Here is a 26,439-nt window from a genome sequence, read left to right on the forward strand (position 1 = left end):
ACTGACTGACCGTCAGTCGCAGTGTGAAATGTGACTTTGACTTTGAGTTGATATTTCAATTCTGTACGGGAATCTGCGAAGACAGGACTTGAGCCCTGATGTAGAGGAATAGCCATTGTTGAAGCCGTTACCAGGAAACGTCTAGTAACAGACTGAGAACATTAGACCTTGTGCTCCAGCGAACTGTAAAGTGTTGAAATAGTCATAATGTTATAGTTTTTGTAGTCACTTCCTGTAAGTGGTCAGTAAATTTATTCACCAATCCAAACTTCCGAAAGTATATGCCAGTGTAGCACAAGTGTATATTTTATGAGTCTAAGAATAGAATATCAGAAACGGAAACCGGGTCTCGCGACGTTTCTCCGTTTTGATGTCACGACATCGGAAGAGGAAGAACGGTTCGAATTATGAATGGAACGTGAATGAACTTTCAGGAATGTGGGTCACAGAACTCACATCGGGTAAAATGCCACTTTTATAAGTTTAAGTTCGGAAACGCGAAGGACAGAAAAACTGTTTCAGCCTCGAGTGTAAAGCTGCTTTGAAAGTCAGAGTAGTTGATATCTTGCAACGAAATATCTTAGTATCTAATTAAAGAGGCATTGAAGCAAACAAAATTTAAAGGCTTATAGACCAAGAAAGAATTTGGGCTTAATATGAAGACAGTGAAATAAAAATAAAACAATCAGTCCATAATTTCAACTATAAATCATTCGAAAAATTTTCATAATTACAATTCATGGAGCAGCAGTAACAGATGGGAATGACACGTGTGGCGAGATTAGATGAAAATTAGAGACTAAAATCATTCTGTCCACTTTCCGATAACTCTTTCCACTGTCCTCTCCTCTCTATTGATTTCTCACATAGCTCACTCTCCTTCTCTTCCTGTTCTTATATAGCTGGGTGTTTTCGACTGGTGGCTCAGTCTGCAGCCACCTGCTTACGCTGTTTCCACGCTCGCGGATTTTTCTACCCTAAAGATGGAGGCGATACGTTCCTCCGAAACGTCGGTTTACACAATATCTACAAGGAGCCACATCCCAGAAGATGTCATTCTTCTTCTTCTTCTTCTTCTTTGTCACGTGTTCTGTATAGATGTGAAACATGGTCTCTCATTCCGAGGAAACAACTCCAAGCTTTCTTAACCTCGGCACTAGATGGAAGTGAGTGGTCAGTTTCACGCCCCCGGTTGCTTTACTACCTACGAATGAGCCGATGTACCCGTTGGACAGGAGGCTGAACGGGCTTCAGGGCCCGGCTAGACGCGCAGAGAATATAAACATCTTCGTCACTGCGGGGAATCGGTCCAGTTTCCTCGGTCGTCTAGCCCGTAGCCTAGTCACTGTACTGAATGAGCCACCAGAGACACAGAAACAAAAATAATTAAAAAGAAAGAGTGAGAATATGTGCCGGGACAGCTCAGTCGGTATAGCGACTAGCTACGGGCTGGACGGCCGATGGGTCGGAGTTCGAATTCCGGTAGAGTCAAGAATTTTGTCTTCTCCACGTCGTCCAGACCGGGTGCGGGGTCTACCCAACCTATCCAATGGGTACGCGGGGTTTCCCCTGGGAGTAAAGCGGCCGGGGCGTGAACCTGACCACTCACCTCCAACTAATGGCGAGGTCAAGAAAATATGGATTTATACAGCCACCCCTCCATACGCTTTAATGGCGTAGTGCTTAATTAGTTAAACACAGGGACAACTTTACCTTATTTTTACCGAAAGAGTGAGAATATCGTGAAAGAAACAAAAAGGAGAGAGAAAGAGCGATAGAAAAATGGAAACACGAAAGTAGTTCTTCTGGCTCTAATAGAAAATGTATCCAGTCTTATTATAATTTTCTTTTTTAAGTTTGTAAGCCTGTAGTCTCGTATATGAACTGCAGGGAATTAATTTATTTTCTTCTGAGTATTGAATTCGGTATTTTTTTCCCCCTTGGCACTACAGCCCCAGTGGGCCTAGGCCTACCTCCATGAACTTCTCCGTTCACTTCGGTTTTTCTAGATCTTACACATTCGGCAGGACTCCTTGGGCGGGTGATCAGCTCGTCGCAAGGCCTCTACCTGTACACAAACACAGGAAAACGCACACAAACATCCATGCCCTGAGTGGGATTCGAACCCACGATCCCGGCTTCCGAGCAAGCGAAGACAGTGCATGCCTTAGACCGCTTGGCTACAATGACCGGCGAATTTGGTATTACATCCATCAAATATTTATGAGGATGTTTTTTGACGAATCTTCAACAGTTATTTTCAGCGCACATCAATGTTACATCTACACAACAGCAAATTATGGTAGCCCTCTCAACATGAGAAATGTTGCTTTACCTGACTGATGTTATCCGGATGGTCAGGGGAGGGTCTCTGCAACCAGCAGCACATAGCCGCGCATATGAGCAAGGCTCCCGCAATTATGCAGGCCACTCCAATATACCGGACGGGCTCCACGTAGTTCTCTGCGAGACCGAGCCAGTTTATGAGCGCTCCCACACACAACAAGATCATTCCGTAGCGGTATGGCCGCTGCGATCTCCGAGCCGCATCGAGTGAAGGCAGCGTCATCCTGCTGGATGAAACTGTTGGACAAACAGAACTCTGCCTTATACCCTGGACTGTATTTGTAAAACAAGTAACACTTAACTACATTATTTAGGAAGTGAACTAATTAACCGACCCTTGAATATCGTAATTACTTTTTGCCCATGTTTAAGACGAAAAGTACTGTCGTCTGGAATGCGACGTCGTGTTTGCTGGCGTTTCGGAGGAAAGTTCGTCTTTCATCTTCAGAGTCAAAGAGTAAGCCATTCAAACAAACATGAAGCAAATAGCTGTTTTAAGAAAGTACTCTTCATAGGTACCACTGTGAGAACCTCAATTCCAACAGGTTTAGATGTTGTAATTGTTAATATTATACTTTAATAATGATTAAAAATACTAAATTAAAGTAAATAAAGCAATTTAGAATGGTATCATTGGGTGAAAGCCCATCACAGTGGACGCGCGGTCTAAGGCACGAACTGTCTTCTCCCGCTCAAACACTGATTTCGTGTGTTCGAATCCCACTTGAGGCATGGATGTCTCTGAGCGTTTATACTGTGTTTGTGCTGTCCTGTGTGTAGGTAGCGGCCTTGCGACAGGCTGATCCCCCGTCCGAGGAGTGTATGAAAGATCAAGAAACTGGAAAAGCGTCCAAGGTCCCACAAAGGGCTGTAGCACCATAGACAGATTATGGGGCCAAGAGGGATGGACAGACTAATGGGCACGACAAAAATAATAAATCTTCAGTAATTAATGTGAAACGCTCTAGAGACTGAACTTTATATTCTCATGGCTGTTTATGTAGTATATGTTTACCGACGTTGCGGGCCAAGTATATCTCTCCGAAACGTCGGTCAACATACACCAGATTACACGACGTCTTATCCCAGAAGATAGTACTGTTCTGCTCTGAAACTGCTGATTTCTCGGTATCTCAGTGACACGTGCCTAACCCCCTCTTCCGAAAGAACTGTTTAGATGGATGGGACCCAGGGCTGGTGCGGACGTATGTCTCTTTCCTCTGCCGGAAATCGCGTCCCGGTCATCGAGTTCGTAGCCCACCGCCATATCGACTGAGCCGTCCCGACTGGTCCAAATAGAAATAGATCATCGTCAAAATGTCTGCTTTAGAATCATCAGAGATCGACGTAATCCAGCAAAGAATCTTGTGAAAATAAAATGATCATTGTCAGGTTGCATAAATTTCATCACATGACCTCGGATGAGGGGAAAACCCGAAAACGGAAGTAGTCCCATGACCAAAAAGAAGAAAAAACAGAAGTTTCACGATTGAGCTCCTGTTTGATTTTTTTTAACCGAATGACTGAAGAACTGATACGGTCTCCGAAGGCCAAATTGGCAGGAGTTGTGAAAGCTGAGGCGAGGCATCGTCTCAAGTTAATGTTCTAAATTGCTTTTACGGACAGGCCACGTTAACTCCCTTGATGGGTTACCGTAGCAGGGAGACTGTGGTGTCCGCGCCATAGCTCAAGCGGTTAGTCGCTGGCTTCCCACCGCGGCGGCCCGGGTTCCAGCCCGGGTCTGGTCAAGCGGGATTTGTGGTGGACAAAGTGGCGCTGGGGCGGGTTTTTCTCCGAGTACTTCGGTTTCCCCTGCCAATCTTAATTCCACCAATTGCTCCACAGTCACCCTCACCTATCATCTGGGGCTGGTACAATAGGCCAGAAGTGGCCGCAGCACAAGGGACTTAGTCCCACCCCACTAGCAATAAAAATATACTGTTTCTTATGAGAACTGGCGACTGAGGTGAGTTTAAATATTACATTTGGTACCGCTTATGTTCTACGTTTCCTTGCTTCCTCGACCCTCCTTTACTTCCTTCCAAACCACAGTACATGTGACTGCTGAATGCTTCCACCGCCAATTGTAGTGAAAAATACTGTAAATTATTTGCTGTTTTTATTCACACGAAGCAAGAAACTATAGAGTAATTCTTCTCAAGATCCGTATCAAACATTTAAGCTGTATTGTCAGTCCAATCGAAGGTGACTTCAATGCACAGCAGGCATGAAATATACCTGTAGGTTGACGGCAAAGTTGTCTCAATGCTACAGTAAGCACCAGTCCATGGAGGCATAGCTCCATTCATTATTACGGACGGCGCTACTTGAATGTAGACACACGCCCCGGCCACCTTACTTCTGTTCTTCTGTAAACTTGGCAAATGATCTGATTCAGCCTTGAGTTTATACAGAAATTCGTGACCTACAAAATCTGATAGATCCATATAATTCGTACAGTGTTAGCCCAAATATAAGAACCGCGATAGCTCAGTCGGTATAACGATAGGCCTCTGGCTGGACGACCGAGGGATCGGAGTTCGAGTCCCGGTAGGGACAAGAACTTTCATTTATCCATATCGTCCAGACCGGCTCTGGGGTCCATGCAACCTCCTAATCAATGTGTAACGGGGATCTTTCCACTGGGGATAAAGCGGCAGAGGCGTGAAGCTGACCACTCACCTCCAGATAGTGCCGAGGTCAAGAAAATGTGGATTTATACATCCACTCCCTCATACGCCTTCATGGCGTAGTGCTTAATTAAGTTATCCCAAATATAAAGCAAGGTTTTTTTTTTTTCCAAATACTGCTTCTTAGATATAGGGGCAGCCTTATTTTGGAGCCCTGTGGAATAAATATATTTCCTACAACTCTCAGAACAAAATGACGTATTCAGTTTTGAAAGAGAAACTTTTCTTTACTGATTTTCTCGTGTGAGGGCGGTCGCACTGTTTTCTGGCTTACACGCGAACCTGACGCGCCTGTTACATTAATGTAATCATCACATAACCGTTTGCTACCTCTTCAGATTTCTCACAATTCGCATTCTCGCCAAAATGATTGCGTCCTTGCGTAGTGACGCATCTCGCGGCATTACTAAACATCTGTGTGTGACGTATTAAATGACCCTCTTTTTAGGGGCGGGGGTTCTATAGGAAGAGCTGTCAAAAGGCGCAGGCCTCTATAGTCTGCAGATGGTTCTAAATGATAAAGCAGCAACATACAGTTTCCTCTTCATCGGATGTTCACGGTGACGTCAGAATGTTGTCGTTATCGGAAGTGACCTTGTGATGTGGTATCAAAAGGAGCCATTTTTTCCCCCCTTGTTGACTCCTAAAGGTTTTCAGTTCTGTGCGATTGTATTCAGTGCTCTTTCGTTTCACATTTTATTCTCTTTTTGTAAGAGCCTGTTATTTTTGTCTTAAAGATTTCTGATGCTTAATGCTTGTACCGGCCTCTAAATACGATTAATGTCTCCTTGGTTCCCGTCATACTCTTTGCTACGCAGGTCAACAGTTAAGAGTAATCTTCGTCCGTCTGCCTTCCCCATTTCATTGCATGGTCTTAAAATGTTTTCATGAATTCGGCAATTTCTGCAACTTAGACACTTTAGACACAATTTAGACACTTTACGTAAGAGGTAAAAGGTAAATCTATCCCTGTAACAAGGTTTGGGGGTCCAAGAGACGTTGAGGCTTCCACGTTTTCTAGACAATCGGATCACAGATGGCGGTGAGGTTGTCAGCCTTACGCGCATGCCGCCCTTTACGACCAGGAAAATTCCTAGTACTCATTTCTGTTAGAGGCTGAGTCGACCCTAGGGCCATAGTGCGGCTGGATAAACACATCTCTGCAGCAGTGAATGGAGGGAGCGGTGTTACATAAGGACTATTACCGCAAGAGTTCAGCTGGGGAAAAAAAAATCTGGTCGTGGGCCTCAAGGGGCCTGACGCCAAGACGAACTGATTGGCGGTAAATCGCCAGTCGTGAAGTAACTCTGACTCTGACTCTGCAAAGAGAACTTCCTGTGTCATATGAAGTTACAGTGAGACGGCAAGATGTATGAAATAAAAAAAAAATGTTATAAATCCGTTGTCAGGACACGACTAGTGAAGACTGAGAATCCTAGCGTGTTTTGAGCAGTGAAGTGTAAAGTGCGGAGATTAGCGATAACGCTTTGATTGCTTGTAGTTCTGAGTGCTGTAACAACTATTTATAGTATTTTTCTGTTTGTAATGCAACAATATTAATTTAACAACATTAATTCACTAAATGTTCCTGAATTAATGTTATTAAATTAATATTGTTGCACTATGGACGGAAAAGAAAACTATAAGTTATACCACAGAGCAACAGGATGCTGAAATATAATAATATCTGAGTGTTGTGTTCAAGTTGTTAATAAATCCAATCATCCAATCCAAAAGCCGTCTACAAGTCACCCCCCCCCCAAAAAAAATTAATTTTTACGATTTTAGACAGCAGATGATAAGACAAAAGCTTCTGAACTGAATGGTAACAAGCATTAGCCGAATTTAATATGCCCTTATTTGAATCCAAAGAATGAAGTGATGGAAATTAGCCCTTGGGCCACGTCGGGAAGTCCGACAGGGTACCTGCGGTTGCTGGATTTCCCACCTCCATTCAAGATACAAGGTTAATATGTCGTTCTCAGACAAGATAATTCTGCTATAAACCAAGGCCCACTGCTTCAGTAATTTGAATCGCTCGCAGGTAATAACGTTTCCCCAAGATCGTTAGGTTGTAATTAATTTGTAGCTTCGGGAACGGTACGAACATGCGCACTGCGGTCCTTCGGCTGGAGGCTGAGCGGGGCACCAGCTCCCGTCAAGGCTCAGTGGCCTCTCACCACAATGCGCGTCTGCGCCAGACGTGGCGCGGGCAGTAGGAAGTATGAACTAATTATATGAGTTGGCAGCGATTCGGAACGCATGAGAGAGATATTCGTCCTTTTACGCCGGGCACTGAACTGCTTCCTGACTGTTCTCAGTTGTTTTTTGTCTCTCGTTGGACGTCAGTGCTCGGGCAAGTGACAATGCGAATTTCAACCGGAAATGTGAGAAATGATAGGAAATGTTAAGCACTGTTATTTTACGTTAGCTTTCAATTACTGAAGGTCGACTTATAAATCAACGTTTCACAACCGGTGGTCCATGGGTTACTTTATGGGCCTAATTGCCCACAAATGGCAGTTTGTTTCCCTTCCCTCGAGGTACAAATTGCGAAGCTTTTCATTGTGTAATTTCCTTCAATCTTTTATTATTTCCACCGTGTTATATTTACAGCCGGATATTGTAGTCTGTATAGCGATTGGCTACGAGCTGCACGACCGAGCGTTTGGAGTTCTACTCACGGTAGGGTCAAGAATTTTCTCTTCTCCAAGTCGTCCAGACCGGCTCTGGGATCCACCCAACCTCCTATCCAATGGGTACCGGGAGCTCTTTCCCCGGGGGCAAGGCGGTCGGGGAGTGAAGCTGCCACTCACCTCCCATACGCCGTCATGGCATAGTACTTAATTTGTTAAGCACAGGGACAGCTTTATCTTTCTATCTTTTTTTTTTTTCCTTGGCACTACAGCCCCAGTGGGCCTAGGCCTACCTCCATGAACTTCTCTGTTCACTTCGGTTTTTCTAGATCTTACACATACGGTAGGACTCCTTGGGCGGGTGATCAGTTCGTCGCAAGGCCTCTATCTGTACATAAACACAGAAAAACGCACACAAACATCCATGCCCTGAGTGGGATTCGAACCCACGATCCCGGTTTCCAAGCGAGCGAAGACAGTACATGCCCTAGACCGCTCGGCTACCGTGACCGCCTCTTGCCTTTTACCCCGTTATATTTAGAAATAAACACAGAGACAACTAAGTATATGTTGCTGTCTCCTCACTAGGATGCAGGACAAAATCATGATATAAAGATGGCTAACAGATGTTTTGAAAATATGGCAGTGTTCCAGTAGCTGGGAATGACAGTACCAAATCAAAACGGTAATTCAGGAGGAAATTAAGAGGAGATTAATTTCTGATAATACTTGCTTACCCTTCTATCCAGAACCTTTTGTATTCTCGTCTGCTGTCTAAAAACATAAAAATTAGAATATACAAAACTATAATTTTGCCTTCGGATCTCCGACATTAAGGGAGGAACATAGACTGAGGATGTTTGAGAACAGGGTGTTGTATGTTAATATTCGTGTTTTCTGAGAAGACACTGGAAGCAAACGATTCTGAACTGGACGTGAGAAAGCGTTTTCCTTAATCTAATTAGCTGCGAACTTCTTCGTGAAAGAAAATTCTGATTCTCAAACAGATTAACACATTTAACATTATAACATATCGAACTCATCATTTCACTGTTGTTAATTACAGTTAATGGCTGTCTTGTTCCGTAACAATTATAAAATTTAAGGTAAAGATCTCGTATTATAATAACTGACTCACATTTCAAAGGAATTTACTGGCCATCGATGTAATATTTTCATGTGTAAGGGTGACTATAGACGGGGTTTCGATTGTTGAGTGGATTTATTGACCCACTTATACAAACAACTGGGAAATACAAGCAATACAGCGTCACCATTAATCTCGACGATTCACAAATAAACACAGAACCCTGTAAACATTTTCCAGCCTCCTGTGTTTTCACTAGCCGTTTCCGGGCAACGGCTTCTAACAGTGGAGATCTTTGACAACACGCACTCGAGTCCTATTTTCACAGCCTACCTTTGTCGCTTGCTTATAACATCTCGACACGGGCTACACAATTCGTGTCCGTTAGTACGAAGACCGTGTTTTCCGAGGTGTTGCCCAGAAACAGCCCGAGGCGCGGACCACAGAAAACGCCGTTCTTCTATTGTTGCGCTCATGTATGTTTCGGGCGTTACCTAGCAACGGCCGCTGTTTACAAAGTCACCGCTTAGCGAAGGGTCTATACAGCACAGTATGATTTTATTCTGATTCAAGCAACGAGATATGAACACAGGTCTATATAAATAGGAAACAAGAACAGATATCTGCTGCCCAATGTGTGTTTATATGTGTTAGACATAAAGAGTGATAAGACGGAATAAAAATGATGGCTGATAACAAAGTCTGTGACGCGGTCGCGTTATCAGCGCTGCGTGCTGTAGCGCATATTCGCATTTATGGGCAAAACACGCGACTTTGTGCCGTAAAGAAATATTCTATTCAGGAAGTAATCTCATTCGAACGAGAGTAAATAATTCTCGCATACAGTATTCTTACGAGTTGAAGGTCGTAAGCTTCTGGGATGTGACGTCGTGTAGTTTGGTAAATACCAACGTTCATATCTGTAAGATTACATTACGTCACTTCCCACAAAGACCGTAATATTCACCACTAATATGACCTCAAATTCTACGGAAATAGACATTGACGAACATACTGTACATATTGCTACCAGGAACAGATCATTATCGCAAAGAAACTATACTGAAGCCACGGAAAGAAGCCCTATGGATTGACAACCCCCCCCCCATCATCCCTCTAGCCGGTATGGTTCCCCTTCTCTGTACCTCCCTAAATTCGGGCCCTCTCGCATAGCCATTCTGCTCAGACGTATGCTGTTCGCTAGCGACAAGCTCTTTGAATTTGTTGACATAGGCCATAGGAGAGTACAGCAGTAGACAGAGCATGGGAAAGCCTAGAGCAGCCCTGTCCAACGCGGCGCCCTCCGTAACCACATATAATTGAGCCGATTTTTAATATTAATTCAAATTGTAAGACAAGAGACATTTTTGACGTCTGAGTACTGTTAAATATTTTCGCAAAATTTTATTATTAGTATTGTTTATTATTATTATTATTATTATTNAATAAAGAATTGAATTGAATTAGTAGTAGTAGTAGCAGTAGTAGTAGTAGAAGTAGTAGTGTGTGGTGGCGCCCACACCTCCATAGGCATCAGTGAATTGTGCCCGAGTACATAAGAACGTTGGACAGCACTGGCCTAGAGTCGTCACTCCATCAACCAGAGGACTTTGTTTTAATTGCGTGGCTGGGGTGAGACTGAGCCCACTTGGTACGCATTTGTACCACCCCAGAAGATTGATGAATATAGACTATTTGGTAGAATGAGAATTTGCAGGGGAAACTGAAGTATTCGGAGAAAATCTCCAGTACCACTTCGTCCACCACAAATCCCATATGACCTAACCTGCGATCGAACCCGAGGCGCCTGAGTTATGGGACAGTCGCCACTGGACTTCACGGTCACTAATCAATAATTTACGTTAAAAGTACGGTCTACTGTGATATTTGGTAGATAGGTACAAACGTTTGCATTCAGGATAAAAGTGTTCTTCCCCTGAACATGCAGACAGAATATTCCATCAAAACTTTTGCATATACGTACCAAGCTACACGGTGTTACACCACATATGATCGTAGTCTTAATATTCAATGCCGTCTGAGAACCAGAACATCCACAAGAACACATGTTTGCCCACCCAAGGCATAATGTATCCACTCTGATTTGTCACAGACCTGTGCTAGAGTGGTTGCAGAGATAGTAAGGCGACAAGATCAGTAATTCAGTTCAAGACTGCGATCTTGGCTCTGATTCAAATCAAAGCGTAAATATTGGTGTCTATTTAATTACAGTCCATGAGATGTGACAAATTATCTTTTGGATTAAAGTTCAATAATCAAAATGGCCTTCTCTATAAAGGCCATTTACCTTCGTCTTCCCCAATCCAGGCACGCCACGGAGCAAGTTTCTATAACGGTAAACTGTCTGCCTCATTTGTATCGTGGAGGTACTGGGTTAGAATTTTTGTCTGTATTGATTGAGATTTCGAGCAAGTTCCTTGAGCTTAATTTTAATAATAATTTTACATTTTAATTATCTCCTTCGCCTCCATCAATTAAGGGAGTTTCTTTAGGCAATGAAAGGCTACCCAGCGACCTAAAAATCAAAATTAGCTCAACATGCATACGAACGTCACAAAATATATTTGAAAGAAGCGAAGGTCTTGCAAATTGAACCAAACACCACGTACAGGAAATACAAGGAATCCGCCCACATGTCTCTGACAGACCATCCGATCAGTCAACCCAGCTTCGACATCTCCCCAATCTGCACTCCCTTTATCGCAGCAGACGTCAGAAAAGTACTTCTCCGTTCAGCGTAGATCATGTGTGAAAATTGTGTTATGTTGGTATCATACAGAGAATTTGTCTCTTTAGTGATGACTTCTGTTCTGACAGTACTCTGATTTTAACAACAGTAACCGTGAAATAGTGCAGTGGCGTAGGTGCTAGGCCTCATGTGTGTGTAATATTTTAAATGTTTTTAATATTTGTCTTAACTCTTACAGATGGTTTATGCTGTGCTTGGTTTATATATCCTATATTATGCTGGGGCTGGTGTCCGGAGTAAGGGACTAGCCCTCTCGAGTGGGTCCAACTGAGTAGGTACCACTTGAAGAAGGAGACAGAATTTAGTCTCCGAAGTATTGGGTTTTAAGTAAAAAAGGACGATCGATGATGTCCAAAACACAGCTGCTTACGCTGATTCCTCGCTCGCGGATTTTTATACCCTGAAGATGGAGACGATGCGTTCCTCCGAAACTTCGTTTTACACAATATCTACACGGCGCCACATCCCAGAATACGGCATTCTTCACCCTTAGTCTGTGTTCTTCCTTTAATGTCAAAGATATCAAGTTTCACACCCATACCAAACTACAGGAGAAATTATAGTTTTGATCTGCAAGTAGGGGAGTAAATTTTCCAGAGCTTGATGTTAGCCACGGTTTCCATCCAGTCCGACGTCTGAAATATGTGGGTCTCCCTAACGCGTCTTGACGCGGTGATGCATGGGTAAAAGACAACTTTACCTCCCACCTTTTATGCGAGTCTGGTAATGCTGCTGTTTTATTCGCAAGTTACACATAATTCATTATAAGGAGAACTGTATGATGTTGAGCTGTGAGTGGGGACGCGTTGTGCCGTAACATGCTCGGATCAGTGACCGGAACGCCATTACGGCCGGGGTGACTGATCTGCGGAAAATCCTCAACTCCGACGGAAAAGAACTTGGCATACTGAGACAGTGGGCGACCGATTTGCTGGAAACAGAAGCAGGCCGTAACGTCGTTACGGACCGCTTACGGCCACATCAGCACGCGAGGTCTTTTCTGATAAGCTGCATGAAAACTTAGTTCCTGTATGACAGTGGTTACTATATGTACCACTCACTTTAACTCAACCACAGAGTGTTTCATACGGTTCTCACAGTAAACAGCAGCGATTGTTTTTCTAAAGAGCATTAACCGGTTGGTCTCTGTAGCTGAGACGTAATGTGTTTCCTGTGAGGTACGAATTGAACTGGTCGTGAGTCTCAAGGGGCATTGCGTCAAGACGAACTGATTGGCGGTAAAGCAACTCTGACTCGGTCTTCAAAGGATTATACAGCCACTGAGAGTTGTCTTCCCAGGCCTCAGTAGGAATACAGGCCTATGTCGGATCGGAAGATTGCATTCTTCAGTGTTTTACTTCTTTTCTCCGATTTGACTTAACCTGTTCCTTGTTTATGTCCTTTATCTTGGATATCTGATTGCTGCTTCACTTCTCGGTTTACTTTTCTACCCTCTGCAGATGGAGACACTACACCCCTCCGAAACGTCGGTAAACTGCTAGACTCTGTAGGATTTGAGGCTCTCACAGCGGTGGTTATGAATAGTCTTTATCTTCTGGGATATAACGCCGTGGAGTCTGTTAATAGTTGAAGCTCTGCTTGTTACCTGCTGGTTTCTTACTTGGCTTACATTTCGACCTTGATAATGGAGGTGATATGTGTCTCCGAAACGTCGGATAAATTTTAATGGACTGCACGGCATTATGTCCCATAAGAAAGACTCTTTAGTGTCAAGTTTCTTTCCTGCGTGTTTCTGACCATGTTCACACACTTCTGTGGGGTGGAATGAGAACACTTAAGAGGCTTCGGTGGTGTGCGGTATGTAGAAGCCGGCAGTTGTCTCCGTAAGTTCTCGTATGATTACACGCACAGGACAATCGTGTTGAAATAATTTGCGAGGGAACTGCTTATGAGTCTGTAAACTGGATGGAACCGACTCAAGATGAATCGAAGAAGTATGTGTGAGCGATAACCGGTTCCAACAGGTTCTAATACCGGAGATTTGAAAAAAAAAAGTTTCTTCACGCATAAAGGGTTTAAGTTTCTTCCAGTCATGACTGAAGATTACCATGTTCTGTGGCGCGAAGCCTTCTGGTAAGGTAGAAGGTTATCGAGGTTATGGAAGCACATACTGCGTCTATCTTCAGTTTAACTCTGAAGATGGAGGCAGTGTTGTAACGGTTTATGGATGACTGTTGACGGGGGTTTTAGATTGCAAATTGGATAGATTTAAGCCTGTGCCCTCGCGGTAGCGTAGTTGGTTGATTGGCTATGCTAAAAGCCGGAAGGTCGCGGGTTAAAGTCCTAATGAAGTCACTGGATCTTTTTCAATTTACCTAATCCTTCCAGCCGCACTGTGGCCCTGGGGTCGACTCAGCCTCTAACAGAAATGAGTACCAGGAATTAAATAATTTTCCTGGGGATTAAAGCGCGGCCGGCGCGTAAGGCTGACAACGTTACCGCCATCTTTAAGCCGATTGTCTAGATAATGTGGGACCCTCAACGTCTCACGGCCTGGTACAGGGATAGCTTTACTTTTTTTTCTTTTTTTTTACCCTCCGCGTTTGACACGTCTGAAGGGTACGCTGTTGTGCTGTTGTACGCAGAATTCGGTTGACTCCGCAGTACTGACGTCGCAGATGCCAGATTCAGCGGAGAGATAAGCATATAATACGTAATTTAGATGGAGCGATTGTGGTCTATTTGAAGGCACTATTCCAGTAATCGTCTATCAGTAAATCCAATTAAATCTGTCATAACAGGTAACTTAGCCAGAATTCGTATCGACTAACTTCTTAGTATCGCCGCGCGCGGTATGAGGCATGAACTGTCTTCGACCGCTCAAACAGTTGGATGGTGGGTTCAAGTCCCAATCAAGACATAAATATCTGTGGTCATTCTGTGTTTGTGTTGGGTAGCGGCCTTGCGACGTCTCAATGGATGGGATCGTATGGATTGGATTGATGTGGCTCAGGATAGAGACCGTTGGAGAGCTCTTGTGAACACGGTTATGAACCTGCGGGTTCCATAAAATGCTGGGAAATTCTTCAATAGCTGCACAACTGGCGGCTCCTCAAGAAGAGCTCAGCTCCGTGAGTGAGTGAGTGAGCGAGCGGCCTTGCGACGATCTGACCCCACACCGAAGGAGTCCTACCGACTGTCTTAAGATTAAGAAACTGAAGTGAAACGAAGCGTTTCAGGGTTGCCCTGTGCTCCAAGTGGGAGCAACAGGAACAGAAGAAGAAGAAGAAGAAGTAGAAGAAGAAGAAGAAGAAGAAGTATTCCTTCATCCACGTGTTAAAGCGATATCGCTAAACGAAACCGCTCGGACGTCCAAATGACCGTGAGAGTACGTGATGCAACGACAGTCCCTGACACAGCAGTAGGAAATTGCCCCCAGAAGTTTCCCCCATATTAGCGACAGACACTGTATATAGCATCTCGCTCAGTATGACTGGCCCCGCTGCTAAGATTCGAACCGGGTACCTTTCGAATAAAATTCAGACATGTTAACTGATGAGCTACTGTTCTCGGTTAAGAGATGTTATTATTGTAGCGCGTAGAGCGGTTACTATGCAGCGGCTAGTCGCTGGATTCCCACCGCGGCGGCCCGGGTTCGATCCCGGGTCTGGTCAAGTGGGATTTGTGATGGACAAAGTGGCGCTGGGGCAGGTTTTCTCCGAGTACTTCGGTTGCCCCTGCCAATCTTTATTCCACCAATTGCTCCACAATCACCCTCACCTATTATCTGGGGCTGGTACAATAGGCCAGAAGTGGCCGAAATACAAGGGACTTAGTCCCACCCCACTAGAAAAAAAAAAGCGTTCCGCCAAGAGCAGTCTGTCATGAAACAGAAAGCAATTCGGGATAGAGAACCATTATACAGCAATTTTTAACTCCGTCCTACTTCTTCCCTTTGTGAACGAAAGGTCTGTTCGAAGGAAAAAGCTTGAAATGAAAGAAAATAAATTAGATTAATTTGTGATGTACAGGTTTTTATGCACTCTTTGCACGATATAAACAAAATGAAAACATAAATGGAAGGTCTGTTTGGCCTACTTTCCTTATTTAAAAAAATAAAAGGAGGCTTATGAGATCACCTTGCTGTCTGTGTATTCGTCTGGGTATACCCCCAGTTTTGAGGCTTATGTAATCACCCTGCTGTCTGTGTATCCCATATAATTTTTGTTATGGGATCACCTTCATGTCTGTGTCCCCCTCATAATTTTTTAATTTTCTGTGCGGTCCGTGTCGTATCAAAGAGAATCAGGTGATTAGTTGTTCCCAGAACTTCTTGTTCTGTGTTAGTTTATAGTACTGTCAGTAACTTGACTACATGAATGGTTACATGATGAATTGTAAATAATATGGAATGAAGTGGTTGTCTCCTAATGGAGGGAATACCCCACAATTTGTCTCTGGGGACCGAGAGACACCGCGACAAACATCAGTGAAGATAGCCGGCGCCTCGGTCGAGATACGAACCGAACACCTCTCGGATACAAGTTTACAGCGTTACCGCCACGCTAACCTGCTCGACGAGAAAGCCTTATTACTGATGATGTGGTGGCCATGCAGCACGAGAAAAAAGATTTGTACATTTTATATGCTCCACAACAGTTCTATCTGGAAATATTAAGGCTATTAGAGATGCCTTAACTACATACGTCATGTTACGTTGCAACGTACAACACGCACGAGTATGTAAAGTGTTTACATTCTTTCATATCTCCTCACAATAAGACAGTCACATCTGAAGAAATATATGCACATATTTACATACATAGTAGTGATTTTGTGGTCTAGTGGTCAGAGGTCCTGGCGGCAGATCAGATTTCCGGGTTCGATTCCCGGCGCTACCAGATTTTTTTGTAAGAAGTAGTGGGTCTGGAACGGGGTCCAGTCAGCCTCGTGATGATAATTGTGGAGCTGTTTCAAGGAAATAGCGGCTCCGATCTAGAAAACCTAAATTAACGGCCGTGGGGATCCGTTGCGCTGACCACGTGACATCCTTTATCCGCAAAAGTTGGCACTAACTTCGCCAAGCGGCGGTCGCTCGGTCGGTATAGTTCGCTTGCGGACTACAGGCCACGGATTTTTTTTGTGATGTCTTTGATCGCCTAGGTTTTGCTGGAATTGTAATAACAAAATGGATTTTATAGGAGTAATGTACGATTTAGGATAGCTCAGTTTATATAGTGGTTAGGCTATGGGCTAGAAAACACAGGGATCAGGGACGGATTACAGGCACAGTCAAGACATTTCACTCTCCTCCACAGGGTAAGGTCGGTTATGAGGCCCAGCTGGGGGAAAGCAGCCGTGGAGTATTTTGATAATACCTCCGTTCTCCATACATCTTCATAGTGTGGTATTTAATTAAGCGTAGGAAGAGTTTTGCCTTACAGAAATTAAGGTATGTAAGTACTTATATACCTGAAACAGACAACAGGATGCAACAAATGAAGATAATTAAAGTACTTGCCTGATTATTCTGATTCAGAATATAGTTGGCTTTTGCGAACGCGGTGATTAACCTTCGATTTCCATAAAAATATTAGATTTGCTCTAAAGGTGAGTAACTATTAGCATTTCGAGTAATATTATGTACACTGCTGTTGGCATGTTCCTTATTTACATACGTGCTTTGTATTATATGTTTCTGAAAGTACTGATTTTTCTATTTCTAGCGTTGTTGACTGCATCATATTTAATCTCCATAAATGCGTGTGTAACTATGAATTTATGTATTTATTGCTCCTTTTCCAAGGTTAGAACAGGAAGGACACGTTTGTTGCCTTGTTTCACTGCGTTTACTGTCTCCTGAAACCATGCCTTGACGTAAATAGCAAATACTATTTTTTTTTCTCACCTAAAACATTAAATATTTATTTACTTCTTTTCGTTGACAGATATAACTCCTGTGTCGCAAGGGTTACAGCCTTGCCACACAATTTGCCTTGGCCACATTCGTGAACAAAACAACTTTGAGTGGCCACGTTCAAGAACTGAACAATTATCCATGGTCACGTTCACGGACAAAACAATTTGACGTGGCCATCTTTATGAAAGAATCAATTTGCCTTCGCCATGTTCATGAACAAAAGAACTTGTGTGCATGTTCATAAGCAAAACAAATTGACATAGGCACATTCATGAACGAGACGAGTTCCCATGACGTTCATGAACAAAACAAGTTTCTGTGATCACGTTCGTGAACAAAACAAGTGTTTATGGCCACGTTCACGAACAAATCAAGTTTCCGTGGCCACCTTCATGAACAAAACACGTTTTCGTGACCACGTTCACGAACAAAACAAGTTTTCATGGCCATTTTCATGAACAAAACAAGTTTTCGTGGCCACGTTCATGAACACAACGAGTGTCCGTAACCACATTCATGAAAGAATCACTTTGCTGAGACCACATCGTGGACAGAGAAATTTGTCCTTGTCGTGTTCAGTTTTAAATAACACTTAACTGCAGTATACAAGACAAGTCTTGTGATGTGTATTCTCCGCGTACTATACTCGTTGGCCAATGTCTTTGTTCTTTTGGAACGTGTCTTTTCTCTGAGCTGTATCCTCCCACCACGTTCAAGAATATTATCCTTATCAAGAGACTCTCCGCGACATAACGAATGTAAATTCAGACGTCTGTCACTCTGTGAGCAAACAAATATTTAAATAGCTTGAGTTTGATGTCAAGAATCATAATTATTCTTAGACACGTAAGCGTGCATTGAATGAAGAAGTGTAGGATTAAATTGTCGCTTCAAATCCCCTAACAATGGAACTGTACGTGGGAAGACATTGTTCAACAGTGGAGAATACATGGGGAAACCCGTAGACAACTTTGCAGTCTTATTTCTTAAATCGGAAAATAAATGTTGAAGGCATACTACAAAATTTTCTCAAATAATTTCTTTGACGTTTTTTTCTTTGGCGCTACGGCCCCAGTAGGCCTAGGCCCAGGCCCACCTCCATGAACTTTTCCGTTCACTTCGGCTTTTTCTAGATCTTACACATTGCGTAGGACTCCTTGGGCGGGTGATGAGCTCGTCGCCAGGCCTCTACCTGTACACAAACACACACAAACTAAACATCCATGCCCTGAGTGGGATTCGAACCCACGATCCCGGTTTCCAAGCGAGCGACGACAGTACATGCCTTAGACCACTCGGCTACCGTGACCGGCCTCTTTGATGTTTAGCACAACATATTGTTAATAGTTTATTAGCTGATCTACCCGCGTTGCCGGGCCATATCACACACGTATAACTGATACGAAATGAAATGCACTGAGAAGCTATGTACAATTATTAATGATACTGTCACATATTCGGGGCTTGCGTGACCAATGATAATGGGTTCTGGATTAGACGATTGGATTTATTGGTATTTCTGTTACAATTACAATCAATGATTGTCTGCGACTCACTCCATTCCTTTCTGGACTACGAGTGTCTTCTCTTGAACTGTTCACATATTGAACTGCTCTTGAATTCTCTGACGAATGAATCACGACTTACTTATTACTTCCAGGCGACTCAAAACAGTTAGCTGTTATTCTCCCGTTATTATGGGAATATGTCTATGCTGATATTCGTTGGCACGGTAATCTGTGTTCTGGGGTCTTGCTACCTAGCAACGGAGGTCCCACTGTTGACTGCGTAATCGAAGCGTTGTCTAGCAACAGCGTATTCTGGCTTTCAGGTGGTGCTTACCGAACCGTTGCCTAGCAATGGTCATATTCATCACAATATTAATACAAAGGCAAAGAAACGTGAGGAAAGCAATACATTATAATGTAAGTCCTCGCCTTTTTTTTTTTTGCAAATTTTTAAAACCGAGTATCTTTGAAAGTATAAAGGAAGAGCTTAGGCATTAAGCGAAGGGTTTCTGTTTTGTTTCTCTGAGCCCCATCGAACACAACTGCAGTTATAGGTTTCTCTATGCTTAATTAGTTAAGGACTATACCATGAGGACATATGAGAGAGTTGAGGTATAGCTCCTCCTTTCTTGACCTCTGAACTAGATGTAGGCGAGTGGTCAGCTTCACGCCCCTACCGCTTTACCCTCGGGGAAAAATCCCTGGTACCCATTCGGGAAGAGGCTGGCCCCAGAGCCGGTCTGGACGATTTGAAGAAGAGTAAAACCTTGCCTCTACCTGGATTCGAGCCCGTAGCCCGTCGCTACTCACCGAGCTATGGCGACTCCGTTGAATGAAATATAAACAACAAACTTCGTGGCCTGTAGTCCGCAAGCAAACTATACCGATCGAACAACCGCCACTTGTCGGCGAAGTTAGTGCCAACTTTAGCGGATAGAGGGTGTCGCGTGGTCAGCGCAACGAATCCCCACGGCCGTTAATCTCGGCTTTCTAGACCGGAGTCGCTACTTTTCCATTCAAGTAGCTGCTCAGTTATCCTCACGAGGCTGAGTGGACCCCGTTCCAGACCCACTACTTCCCAGAAAATCTGGTAGTGCTGGGAACCGAACCCGGGACCTCTGTATCTGTAGTCAGGAACTCTGACCACTAGACCACAGAGGCGGCCGTTATGGAATATAAACACAAATTAAAATTAACAGGCAGTACTTTGATACGCAGTTACCAACGTCAATAAACCGCACTTGACCTTGCGGTCATTTCTGTCAGGCATAAACAATACATTCAACAGGAGCGGTAAATCAAATTATGATCTGCTAAGAGACTTTAGCAATACCGATTTATTGATCTTGTCATTTTGAGCTGTGTGAAGAGAACAAGTACATCCGAAGATTAACACCTGTCTTTTGTTTTCTTCAAGTGAATGTAGCTGTTTGTGTCGAGCACTGTGTAAGGAATTGTCAGTAGATGATTCACGGGGTATATGCACCATTTAACTTATGCGTCCTTATTCCTGGGCAGGTGACACACCGTGCAAATTGCAGGACCTTAACCCTTGACAAGGTAAAATTTCCAGCAGACAACTTATTCTTTTGTTTTATACTGTCACGGTAACTTTTTTAATTAAATTTGCAGGATATTGCAAATGGTTAGCTTAAATTGCCGGAAGATGGCAGCATAGTATTGTGTTTACTAGTAACGTCCTCCAACAAAAATATGCAGTGAAACAAATCCTGTTTTCAAGGCGATATATCTAGGATTTGAGGTTCTCACAGCGGTGTTTACGAAGGACTCTATCTTACGGGATTATAACGCTATATAGTCGATTAAATTTCAGATGACGTTTCGGAGGATCATGTCGCTTCCACCTTCATGGTCGAAGAATAAGCCAAGGAGAGCTCTGTTTGTCACGTGCTATCATGCTGATTTCTTGCACGGCCTATTCTTCGACCCTGAAAATGGAGGTGACATCTGTGTTTGTTTTAAAAATCATTCTAATTTGTATGCATAACTGGTATGTAAGGAACCGCGCTTAGTGAAGGTGGCATAAGTCTGGAAGCGGACGTCACTGACCTCCGTGCTCATTCCTTGTTTCTGATTAATTTTTAGCACGAAAAAATTTTTCTTTTTGCATGACATGTTTCATACGAGCGTGAGAGCTGTTCTCTTGCCTAGGGAAGAACAGAGACTAAGCGTGCTAAGGAGACATATTTTAACATGAAATTGCACTGAATTCATAATATGTTCTCTTTCTGATATATTATTAACTTTTATGGTATTTGACCGCCTAAATAGTACGAACTCATGCATATTACGTTTCCAGAACGGTGGTTATTGCCTGCTTCATGCTGATTTCTTGCTTTACTTACTCATTAACCCTGATAAAGGAGGCGATATTTTCCTCCGAAACGTCGGTTATGACTTTTAACAGATTACATGATGTTATGTGGGGGAATGCAATAGCGTAGTAGGTTGATGCACTATGCTACAAGCCGGATGGTCGCGGCTTCGATTCCCGATGAGGTAATTGGATTTATCAGCAGGAATATGGCCCTGGGGTCGACTCAGTCTCTAACAGAAATGAGTACCGGGGACCTTTCTGGGAGTAAAGGGCGGCCCGGCACGTGAGGCTGAACCTCACCGCCATCTGTGAGCCGACTGTCTAGAGAAAATGTGGGAACCTCGACTTCTCACAACCCTATGGGCCTCCACGGCCAGTTGCAGGGATACCTTTACCCTTTACATAATATTACGTACCAAAAAACAGAATTCTTTGATAGAAATTCAGTTCCTACCTCACAGAGAATAGACGTCTTAACTACGAACACGAATCAGTTAATGCTATTTAGAGACACTCACTCTTTATTCTGAGAATCATGGGGAAGACCTAGATACAAGCAGTAAGCATAATACAGAGATTGTTAACGCCAAAGGAACGGTGTGCAGTGAGGCAATGTGACAGTGATGACTTCCTTACTGCCTCACTACTGTTCATGAAATGGCGTCCACAGGATACTTTATCCGACCCTTGTGAGTGTGTTAACGGATATTGGAATTCCATAATAGACCGTAATTTTTTACTACTGAAAGAATATAAAATTCTGAAGGAGTACTCTGCTTCTTACTGCTAGATCGTAAAGAAATACGCGGACTTATATGGTAGACCCTCGCCAACACGGAATAATTTTTTTGGGGGGGGGAGAGGTCATTCGAATAAAGCGATAAAATGTAGCACTAAAGGACCAAAAATGAATTTGAACACAAATANTATATGTAATGCTGATGAAAGTAAATAACAAAATATCACTGTAGAGCCTTCAATTCATAATGAGGAGCTTCATAACTTGTACCCTTCTCCAAGTATAATTAGTGATCAAGTCAAGGAGGAATGCATACAGGATATTGGTGGGAAAGCCGGAAGGAAGGAGACCACTCGGAAGACCAAGACGTAGGTGGCTGAACAATGTTAAAACGGATCTTAGATAGGATGCGATGGTATGGATTGGATAGAGCTGGCTCAGGATAGGGACCAATGGAGGGCTCTTGTGAACATGGTAATGGACCTTCGGGTTCCATAAAATGCTGGGAAGTTCTTTAGTAGTTGCACAATTGGCGGCTTCTCAAGAAGGACTCAGCTTTATGAGTGAGTGAGTGCCTTTATTTGAAACTATGAAAAGGCATTATATTTTATTCATCGATAGAAGTCTCAGACGCTGTACTTGTTTTTTAACGTAATAATACAGTTTTGAAGAAACCGTCAAGTTCTGCTGAACAGACAAGTGACTCATCTGCCTTCCTAAATGCCCCTATGTGCTCAACTGTGAACAGCAAGTTTTCATATTTCGTTACGGATTATCCGACATCCGGGTTAACTCCAACCGGATTAACGGAATTCCAGCATTCCGAGGAAATCGCTTCGGAATTGTCTGCTTTAAGCAATAGGGCTTAGCCTATTTCAGGACTGAAGAGTAAAGTAGCGGATATATGAGTGAGCTGCCCTGGGTATTCACCATGTTTCAGGAGTTTCCGTTGCGTAAAGTTACGGAAGGTTATTATCCGATGCATAAGAGCGTAAATCTGAAGTTACGAGGTATGAGGCAATCTATTTGTGTGACGTTTATTTCCGTGCCACCTTACTGCAACAGAAAACACACGCCTTACACACGACAGTTCGCTGGCAGGCCTCGTGTGAATGAACTCCCAGAACTGTGAATCTTGTGATTACAGTTAGGGCCTACTTGTAAGGACATTTCCTCAAGTGCAGGCCTGTTCTTCAAGAATTCAGTACCAGAACATATAATTTTAATATCAGACAGAGTACCAGGTTCTCAGAACCAAACACAGTAACTAAACTAAATAAATAACAAGACTAACCGAGATGATCTGACCAATTAACCAGAGTAAAAGTTGTCCCTGTGCCTAATTATTTATGCACAACGCCATTAAGGCGTATGGGGGAGTGGGTGTATAGATCCACGTATTATTGACCTCGGCACTAGTTGGAGATGGGTGTTCAGCTTCACACTCTAGCCACTTTACTCTCGGAGGAAAAGCCCCAGGTACTCAGTCGATAGGATGGTGGGTGGGACCTCAGAACTGGTGTGGACGACGTGGAGAAGAGAAAAATGTCGCCTGTACCGAGACTCGAACTCTGATATATCTGTAGTGAAGCCCGTAGCCAGCACTAAATTAACCAGAGTAAGAAAACTGAAACTCTCACGGCGATAATTATGAGGAACTGTGGTTTAGTAGATATGTATTTATATTTCGGAGGAACATTCTGCCTCCATCTTCAGAGTCGTGCGAGGAAAAAGTGACACGGATACAGGCAGACAGAACAGGATCCGGACCTCGACTCCCCATGAACACCAACGCGAGTAGGGACAATATATCGTCCTCTCTTCTTTTTATTTCACTTTTTCTTATTCTCTCCGATTATCTAGAAAATGTGGGAGCCTTGACATCTTACAACCCTGTGGGGCTCCACGGCCTGTTACAGGGATAGGTTTACATCTCTTTTTGTCTTCTTCTCTACCATCAGACGTTAGTTTTGCCTGTTCTACCACCCATGAAACACACCCTTGCAGCTTTTTGTCACCCAATGGTTCCATCAAGAGCTAATGTTTCCTCCTGCTGCACTGAATGCCCTTGTCCTGCCGCCCCTTATATACTTAAAAGTAAAGCTATCCCTGTAACAGGCCATGGAGGCCCACAGGGTTGTGAGACGTCGAGACTCCCACATTGTCTAGATAATCGTCTCATAGATGGCGGTAAGGTTGTCAGCCTTACGCGCCGGCCGCCCTTTACTCCCAAGAATATTCCTGGTACTCATTTCTGGTAGAGGCTGTCGACTCCAGGGCCATAGTGCGGCTTGAAGGATTCGGTCAATTTAAAAGATCCACCTCATCGGGATTCGATCCCGCGACCTTCCGGCTTGTAGCACAGTGCCCCCCCTTATATACGCCCCGCTTCTCTTCCAGCGACACATTCCTCCGAAACGTCGGCACATATCTCAGAGGACAGTACATGTACGCGGTAATAACGCGCGTGACTTGAAAGGCTTGCACAGTGCTCAAGTGCCTTTTCGGGAGAACTTTCTTAGAAACCTTAACAGTCGCCTCTGTGAGAATATTGCCATATTTTAGTACCATGTTTATTGAACAGCTGTCTTCTTGGATATAATGCCGTGTAGGCTGTTGAAAGACAACCGACGTTTCGGATGAACATGTTTCCATCAAGCAATAAAGTAGCATGAGACAGATAGCAAGCAGATCTTGTTTGCTGCCTGTCGGTTTATTGCTTGACTTGTTCTTCGACCCTGAGGTTCTCACATCAGTAACTGTGAAGAGTTGTATCTACTGGGATATGGCAGCGTCTAGTCCGGTGAAATTCAATTTCGGAGGAACATATCACCTCAATTTTCACGGTCGAAGAATAAATGAAGCGAAAACTAGCATGAATCAAAGAAGATGGAGACATTTTCCTCCGAAACGTTGGTTAATTTCATTGCACTGCACGGTGTCATGTCTGAGAAGGCTACAGAACCTTCTACCGTTATATGTATATTCTGTTACTGGAAGTGCATCGCACCCAGGTACAAGTACCTTATTGCGGGACGCTGCATATCAGGGGCCACACGTTCGGTGCCGTAGCGTGGAATAGCACGAGTTCCGTGCAAGAACGATACAAGTTCCACCTGCACATACTCATTTGAAGCGAGGTAAAGCCAAAACTCTGCGTATTTTTAACGAACCTCACGGTCAAATGATTACCGCATCTATTTCATATTTAGAAAGTCTCCGTTTCGAATCTCCATCCGGATACAGCTTTCCTGATTGGGATTTTCATGTTCCTTTTTAGAATCTTCGAGTTGATGTTATTGGGCCCTAAAGAGGGCCTATATATTAGTAACTATCATTATACCATCCAATTGCAGTTGCAAAAGTGCCATTAGATAAATAAACACTTCGAGATCGGTACAGGATTAAGATGAGAGATCAGCTTCACATTACAATCATGTACCCGCCTCCTCGTGGAATGTACCCTTTTGTAGTCATTGGAGGTGAGGCCGAGAATCAAACCCTGACCATCAGACACAAAGCTAGTCACTTTAATGTGTTACCCAGGTGAGAAAAATCTTAACTCTATCTATCTATCTATCTATCTATCTATCTATATGTATCTATCATCCTTTGTTGAAAAAAATCCAATGACCTTTCGGGAAGCGAACCCGCGACCTTCCTGCATGTGGCATAGTGCCCCCCCACTGCTTTTCCATTTCCCAGTGATGACCCTACAATCACTACGCATAATACAGTTTTGGTTAGAAGATTCATGAAATTCTGATGAGTGAAATTGAGGTTTCAATTGCTTCATTTCAGTCGGGATGCTGGCTCTCACGTAATGGAGTTGAATATGTGTTCCAGTGTGTAACAAAGTGCACGCCTAAGCCACTCTGGGGCATTGATTTTTGTCAGGCGATACGGTTTAAGGGTGAACGACCGTTGAAGAGTTTGAAGTGTGAATTTGAAACAATGTTCACTCTGTCAAGTCCATTGCTCGAAAAGGAAAATGCCGATAAAACAATATGATCTGTCAGTACAATCAATTAATTCTGCTCCATCTAATCTTAGATTTTATTATCAGAGAGTTTTCAGATTCAAAGATGTTCCTTCTGATAACTAAGTTAAACCAAGTGTCATATTAATTTTAGAAATTTCACCTGGAACTTTACTTATGAACGCTTTCTACAAATAGCATAATATGTAACGTGGAGGCCCAAAGGCTTGTGAGACGTCGAGGCTCCCACACTTTCTAGACAATCGACTCACAGATGGCGGTGAGGTCGGCCGGCCTTTACCCCCACGGAGATTCCTGGTACTCATTTTTGTTAGAGGCTGAGCCGACCCCAGAGCCATAGTGCGGCTGGAAGGATTAGGTCAAATGAAAAATCGAATGACTTCATCGGGAATCGAACCGGCGAACTTCCGGCTTGTAGCATAGTGCCTCAACCACTACGCACCG

At 43.5% G+C, this 26,439-nt stretch overlaps 1 protein-coding gene across 1 annotated transcript in view; it reads right to left on the reverse strand.

Annotated features, from left to right (window-relative positions):
• LOC111870138 overlaps positions 1-26,439 on the reverse strand; it is an 82,441-nt gene that overhangs the window by 51,305 nt on the left and 4,697 nt on the right. Inside the window, exon 2 of the mRNA XM_023862175.2 lies at positions 2,336-2,583. Coding sequence (XP_023717943.1) covers positions 2,336-2,569 — 234 coding nt within the window. The 5' untranslated portion in view covers positions 2,570-2,583. The remainder of the gene's footprint in view (positions 1-2,335; positions 2,584-26,439) is intronic.

The sequence above is a fragment of the Cryptotermes secundus genome, unplaced genomic scaffold (assembly GCF_002891405.2).
Source record: "Cryptotermes secundus unplaced genomic scaffold, Csec_1.0 scaffold594, whole genome shotgun sequence".
Classification (NCBI taxonomy): Eukaryota; Metazoa; Arthropoda; class Insecta; order Blattodea; family Kalotermitidae; genus Cryptotermes; species Cryptotermes secundus.